Source organism: Oncorhynchus clarkii, unplaced genomic scaffold (assembly GCF_045791955.1).
Source record: "Oncorhynchus clarkii lewisi isolate Uvic-CL-2024 unplaced genomic scaffold, UVic_Ocla_1.0 unplaced_contig_6257_pilon_pilon, whole genome shotgun sequence".
In the NCBI taxonomy this organism is placed as follows: Eukaryota; Metazoa; Chordata; class Actinopteri; order Salmoniformes; family Salmonidae; genus Oncorhynchus; species Oncorhynchus clarkii.
In genome coordinates, this window is record NW_027259677.1 from 12,490 (window position 1) to 19,581 (window position 7,092).

At 41.4% G+C, this 7,092-nt stretch overlaps 1 protein-coding gene across 1 annotated transcript; it reads right to left on the reverse strand.

Moving 5' to 3' along the window:
- Positions 1 to 968: 968 nt before the first annotated feature.
- LOC139400689 (zinc finger protein 79-like) lies at positions 969 to 5,806 on the reverse strand. Its single transcript, XM_071145381.1, has 3 exons — positions 5,673 to 5,806; positions 3,167 to 3,219; positions 969 to 2,297 (listed from the first exon to the last, which is right to left on the reverse strand). Exons 1-3 carry the CDS (start codon positions 5,804 to 5,806, stop codon positions 1,396 to 1,398), a joined length of 1,089 nt encoding a protein of 362 aa, XP_071001482.1. The 3' UTR covers positions 969 to 1,395.
- Positions 5,807 to 7,092: the final 1,286 nt, after the last annotated feature.

Consider the following 7,092-nt stretch of genomic DNA (forward strand, 5'->3'; position numbering starts at 1 on the left):
TCATTGGCTGCCTCAACCACACCCCCACCTGACTTCATTCCTACAGCCTTCATCTCCGTCCCTGGAGTCTCTTCACTGACTGATCTTCATTCCTACAGCCTTCATCACCATCCCTGGAGTCTCTTCACTGACTGATCTTCATTCCTACAGCCTTCATCTCCGTCCCTGGAGTCTCTTAACCGAGTAAGTATAGATAGTATAAGAAACCTGCCCCATTCTACTTGTCTATTATCTTTGTTTAGAAATAGTCATTTGTGTGACCTACTGATTTTCCCTACAATTTATTTATTTTTCAATGCCAACAGACAATTTGTTAGTTCGTTTGACATGGTGGGTTCTTTTTGTGTCAGTAAAAATGTATAAGGGAGAAATGGCGATGGAAACTCCTTTATGCGCAAATATTTATATAATAACCATCACATCTTAGTTAACTTGGAGTCACGTGATGAAATGTTGATTGTTCCTCCCACTACGATTTGGGAACCCATGCAGTTTATTAGGCTACAGATGAAATAAGTTATGAACTCAGGGTGGTGAAAGTGCACGTGATGAGCTTGGGCTGGCAGGGTAGCCTAGTGGTTAGAGCGTTGGACTAGTAACCGAAAGGTTGCAAGTTCATATCCCCGAGCTGACAAGGTACAAATCTGTCGTTCTGCAGTTAACCCACTGTTCCTAGACCAGTTAACCCACTGTTCCTAGACCAGTTAACCCACTGTTCCTAGACCAGTTAACCCACTGTTCCTAGACCAGTTAACCCACTGTTCCTAGACCAGTTAACCCACTGTTCCTAGACCAGTGTTCCCAGGCCGTCATTGAAAATGTGAATTTGTTCTTAAATAAAAATGCTCCTTTCCAATACATTTTGAGGGTCTTATTCTGGTGACATTTGACAAATAAAATAATAATCTCATCATTCGGGTAACAACGTTTATTCAACCAGTCGGAGGCTTGTAAAATGCCTAATTTGAAGGTCTTATTCTGATTATCAATGGTGCTGGAGGAATGACACACTCAGATAAACACACAATGTCAGACTTTAAAAAAGGACCATTTAAACACATGGAATCTGATCTACTCTGTATTCAAACTGACAGACTCCATATTCAGTTTTATTTTCTAATGAAAACATACAAATATATTTTAGAGTATGCTTTGTACAATTCAATTTCATCTGGTAAAAACAATTAAACACAGTCAATAAAATAAGACAATGGGAGCACTGTGTATGTTCTCTGATGAATTTTAAGTCAATGTGATGTGAAATATCAGTTTACACAGTAGGATAAGTTATTTTTCTCTGTGTGGATCCTCACCTGCCTTATAAGTGACATTTGCAAGGCTTCTCCCATGGGTGTATTCTCTCATGTCTTTTCAGGCTCCCTAAATGGTTAAAACTCATTCCACACAGGGAGCAATGGAAAGACTTCGGTGTGTGTCCACATGTCTTTTCATGTTTCCTAACATGCTAAAACTCTTTCCACACTGGGCGCAACGGTATGGCTTCTCCCCAGTGTGTATTCGCTCATGAGTTATTAGGCCTCCTAACCTGTTAAAACTCTTTCCACAATGGGAGCAGTGGTAAGGCTTCTCCCCTGTGTGTATTCGGCCATGAACTTTCAGGCTTCCTTGCTGTCTAAAACCTTTTCCACAATGGGAGCAGTGGTAAGGCTTCTCCCCTGTGTGTATTCGGCCATGAGCTTTCAGGCTTCCTTGCTGTCTAAAACTCTTTCCACACTGGGCGCAACGGTATGGCTTCTCCCCAGTGTGTATTCGCAGATGAGACTGCAGGTTTACTAACATGCGAAAACTCTTTCCACAATGGGTGCAATGGTATGGCTTCTCCCCTGTGTGTAATCGTGCATGAGATTGCAGGTTTCCTAACGAGCCAAAACTCTTTCCACACTGGGCGCAACGGTATGGCTTCTCCCCTGTGTGTATTCGCTCATGAGTTATTAGGCCTCCTAACCTGTTAAAACTCTTTCCACAATGGGAGCAGTGGTAAGGCTTCTCCCCTGTGTGTATTCGGCCATGAACTGTCAGGCTTCCTTGCTGTCTAAAACCTTTTCCACAATGGGAGCAGTGGTAAGGCTTCTCCCCTGTGTGTATTCGGCCATGAGCTTTCAGGCCTCCTAACCTGTTAAAACACTTTCCACACTGGGAGCAGTGGTAAGGCTTTTCCCCTGTGAGACTCTTCTCATGTCTTTTCAGGCTTCCTAACTTGGCAAAACTCTTTCCAATCTGGGAGCAGAGTCTTGCTGGTTTGGACGTCTCTGGTTCCTCCAAGTTTGGTTTTCCTCCTGCCAAAGACAGTGTTTATTTAAAGAGAGAACAGAATTACATCTCCACATGATAAAACTGCCTTGCTATGAGGTTTAATCCAAATCAGATCCCTCAATAACCGGAGGTCAGTTTTCAAACATTTCATCATTTAAAACAATCTTGGTGTGATTTTAAAACAAATGTTGTAGAGCTTCCTGGTAATATGTTTACTTACTTATTCATATTCTTAATTTTCTTTCTGTTTTAGAAGTCAGAACACAAACAACTAAACAGTTCTACGACACTCAAGACACAGACATCTCTGGATTCCTATCGAGCAGGTGGTTCTAAATATATAACCTTCATAGCTGTATGATACAGAATGCGACCTACACACTTCCTTAAACCTAAAATAAGTAATTTTGTCAAAAAACAATATTTTTTTTCATTGGAGACAAAGCACCTCTGTAACATCTCCCCGTTGTCTCAATGGTTTGACACATGATGTTGAAATGGCACATTTTTTTATTTAGATTAGATCATTTTGATTAATCACTAATGGAATGGTATTTTGGGTAAAATAAAAATAATGAAATATTTGGGGCAGACTTTTTAAAAAGGATTATTATATTTATATTTTTTACCCCCTTTTTTGCCCCAATTTTCGTCAATTGTCTCATCGCTACAACTCCCGTACGGACTCGGGAGAGGCGAACGTCATGCGTCCTCCGAAACACAACCGCAATGCATCTTGACACGATGCACAATTAACCCAGAAGCCAGCCGCACTTATGTGTCGGAGGAAATACCTTACACCTGGCGACCGTGTCAGCGTGCATTAGCCCGGCCCGCCACAGGAGAGCACGATGGGACAAGGACATCCTGACCGGCCAAACCCTCCCCCAACCCGGACGACGCCGGACCAATTGGCTCTCCCGGTTGTGGTCGGCTGCGACACAGCTGGGTATCAAACCAGAATCTGTCGGCAAACGGTGACTACTTTGAAGATTCACTTAACCCTTTTTTGGTTACTATATGATTTCATATGTAATATTTTATAGCTTTGATGTCTTGTCACAACACAACTGATTGGCTCGAACGCATTAAGAAGGAAAGAAATTCCACAAATTACCAAGGCACATCTGTTAATTAATTGAAATGCATTCCAGGTGACTTCCTCATGAAGCTGGTTGAGAGAAGGCCAAGAGTGTGCAAGGCAAAGGGTGGCTACTTTGAATAATTTGTTTAACACTTTTGGTTACTGTATGATTCCATAAGTGTTATTTCATAGTTTTGATGTCTTCACTACTTTTCTAAAATGTAGAAATTAGTACAAATAAAGAAAAACCCTTGAATGAGTAGTTGTGTGTCCTAAATTTTGACTGGTACTGTATATGGCCGATTCCGTGGGAAAGTCAACCTGAACATGTGTAACGGAGGTTAGAGCGTGCCGTAAACTCACTTCACAGCTAGCTTGAAACGTCACAGATGGAGCTGTCCAACTGGTACCAGCTATCAAATCAAATCACATTTTATTGTTAACATACACATGGTTAGCAGATGTTAATGTGAGTGTAGCGAAATGCTTGTGCTTCTAGTTTCGACCAGTAGTAATAACAGCAGTAATATCTAACAAGTCATCAGTAGTAATAACAGTAATAACAGCAGTAATAACAGTAATAACAGCAGTAATATCAGTAATAACAGCAGTAATATCAGTAATAACAGCAGTAATATCAGTAATAAAAGCAGTAATATCTATCTATCAAGTCATCTAACAATTTCACAACAACTACCGTTTACACAGTGTAAAGGAATTAATTAGAATATGTACATATAAATATATGGATGAATTAGAATATGTACATATAAATATATGGATGAATAAGAATATGTACATATAAATATATGGATGAATATGTACATATAAATATATGGATGAATAAGAATATGTACATATAAATATATGGATGAATATGTACATATAAATATATGGATGAATATGTACATATAAATATATGGATGAATAAGAATATGTACATATAAATATATGGATGAATATGTACATATAAATATATGGATGAATATGTACATATAAATATATGGAATATGTACATATAAATATATGGATGAATATGTACATATAAATATATGGATGAATATGTACATATAAATATATGATGATGAATATGTACATATAAATATATATGAATATGTACATATAAATATATGGATAAATAAGAATATGTACATATAAATATATGGATGAATATGTACATATAAATATATGGATGAATATGTACATATAAATATATGGATGAATATGTACATATAAATATATGGATGAATATGTACATATAAATATATGGATGAATATGTACATATAAATATATGGATGAATATGTACATATAAATATATGGATGAGCGATGGCCGAACGGCACAGGCAAGATGCATTTTTTATTTATTTAACCAGGCAAGTCAGTTAAGAACACATTCTTATTTTCAATGACGGCCTGGTGTGTGTGTGGGTTAACTGCCTGTTCAGGAGCAGAACGACAGATTTGTACCTTGTCAGCTCGGGGGTTTGAACTCGCAACCTTCCGGTTACTAGTCCAATGCTCTAACCACTAGAGCTACGCTGCCGCCACCTTGCAGTAGCAAGATGCAGTAGCTATTCCCTCTACAGTATATACATATGAGATGAGTAATGTAGGGTATGTAAACATTATATAAAGTGGCATTGTTTGAAGTGATACATTTATTACATCAACATTTTTTTATTATTAAAGTGACTAGAGATTTGAGTCAGTATGTTGGCAGCAGCCACTCAATGTTAGTGATGGCTGTTTAACAGTCTGATGGCCTTGAGATAGAAGCTGTTTTTCAGTCTCTCGGTCCCAGCTTTGATGCACCTGTACTGACCTCACCTTCTGGATGATAGCGGGGTGAACAGGCAGTGGCTCGGGTGGTTGTTGCCCTTGATGATCTTTTTGGCCTTCCTGTGACATCGGGTGGTGTAGGTGAAGAAGCGCTGTTACGCCTTCTTCACCACTCTGTCTGTGTGGGTGGACCATTTCACTACTGTCCCATCGATGTGGATAGGGGGGTGCTCCCTCTGCTATTTCCTGAAGTCCACGATCATCTCCTTTGTTTTGTTGACGTTGAGTGAGGTCATTTTCCTGACACCACACTCCGAGGGCCCTCACCTCCTCGCTGTAGGCCAATTTGTCGTTGTTGGTAATCAAGCTTACCACTGTAGTGTCGTCTGCAAATTTGATGATTGAGTTGGAGGTGTGCATGGCCACGCAGTCATAGGTGAACAAGGAGTACAGGAGAGGGCTGGAGAACGCACTCTTGTGGGGCCCCAGTGTTGAGGATCAGCTGAGTGGAGATGTTGGTTCCTACCCTCACCACTTGGGGCGTCCCGTCAGAAAGTCCAGGACCCAGTTGCACAGGGCGGGGTCGAGACGCAGGGTCTCAGGCTTAATGACGAGTTTGGAGGGTACTATGGTGTTAAATGCTGAGCTGTAGTCGATTAACAGCATTCTCACATAGATATTCCTCTTGTCCAGATGGCATAGTGCAGTATGGTGGCGATTGCGTCGTCTGTGGATCTATTGGGGCTTTAAGCAAATTGGAGTGGGTCTAGGGTGTCAGGTAGGGTGGAGGTGATACGATCCTTGACTAGGCTCTCAAAGCACTTCATGATGACGGAAGTGAGTGCTACAGGGCGGTAGTCATTTAGCTCAATTACCTTAGCTTTCTTGGGAACAGGAGCAATGGTGGCCCTCTTGAAGCATGTAGGATCAGCAGACTGGAATAGGGATTGATTGAATATGTCCGTAAACACACCAGCTGGTCTGCGCATGCTCTGAGGACGCGGCTAGGGATGCCGTCTGGGCCGGCAGCCTTGCGAGGGTTAACACGTTTAAATGTTTTACTCACGTTGCCTGCGGTGAAGGAGAGCCCGCAGGTTTTGGTAGCGGGCCGTGTCGGTGGCACTGTATTGTCCTCAAAGCGAGCAAAGAAGTTGTTTAGTTTGTCTGGGATCAAGACATCGGGGTCCGCAACGGGGCTGGTTTTCTTTTTGTAGTCCGTGATTCACTGTAGACCCTGCCACATACGTCTTGTGTCTGAGCCGTTGAATTGCGACTCTAATTTGTCTCTAAACTGACGCTTAGCTTGTTTGATTGTGTTGCAGAGGGAATAGCTACACTGTTTGTTTCCGGTCACCTTGCCCTCATCAAAAGCAGTGGTTCGCGCTTTCAGTTTTGCGTGAATTCTGCCATCAATCCACGGTTTCTGGTTGGGGAAGTTTTTAATAATCGCCATGGGTAAAACATCACCGATGCACTTGTTAATAAACTCGCCGAATCAGCATATACATCAATGTTATTGTTTGACGCTATCCGGAACATATCCCAGTCCACGTGATCGAAGAATCTTGAAGCGTGGAATCAGATTGGTTGGACCAGCGTTGAACAGACATGAGCACGGGCGTATCCTGTTTTTAGTTTCTGTCTATAGGCTGGGAGCAACAAAATGGAGTCGTGGTCAGATTTTCCGAAAAGAGGATGGGGCTTAGTATGCGTCGCGTAAGTTAGAGTAACAATGATCCAGGATTTTGCCAGCCCAGGTCACGAACTCGATATGCTGATCAAATTAAGGGAGCCTTGTTTTCAGATTAGCCTTGTTAAAATCCTCAGCTACAATAACTGCAGACTTAGGATATGTGGTTTCCAGTTTACATAGAGTCCAATGAAGTTCGTTCAGGGCCGTCGAGGTGTCTGCTTGGTGTCTGCTTGGGGGGATATACATGGCTGTGATTATA

Coding starts and splice junctions, on each gene's coding strand:
- LOC139400689 (XM_071145381.1), bottom strand. CDS start 5,806: ATGCTGTTAATCGACTACAGCTCAGCATTTAACACCATAGTACCCTCC. Junction 3,220..5,672: donor CTGACGGGACGCCCCAAGTG/GTGAGGGTAGGA, acceptor TTTGATACCCAG/CTGTGTCGCAGCCGACCACA. Junction 2,298..3,166: donor ATTGGTCCGGCGTCGTCCGG/GTTGGGGGAGGG, acceptor TGTCTTTGGCAG/GAGGAAAACCAAACTTGGAG.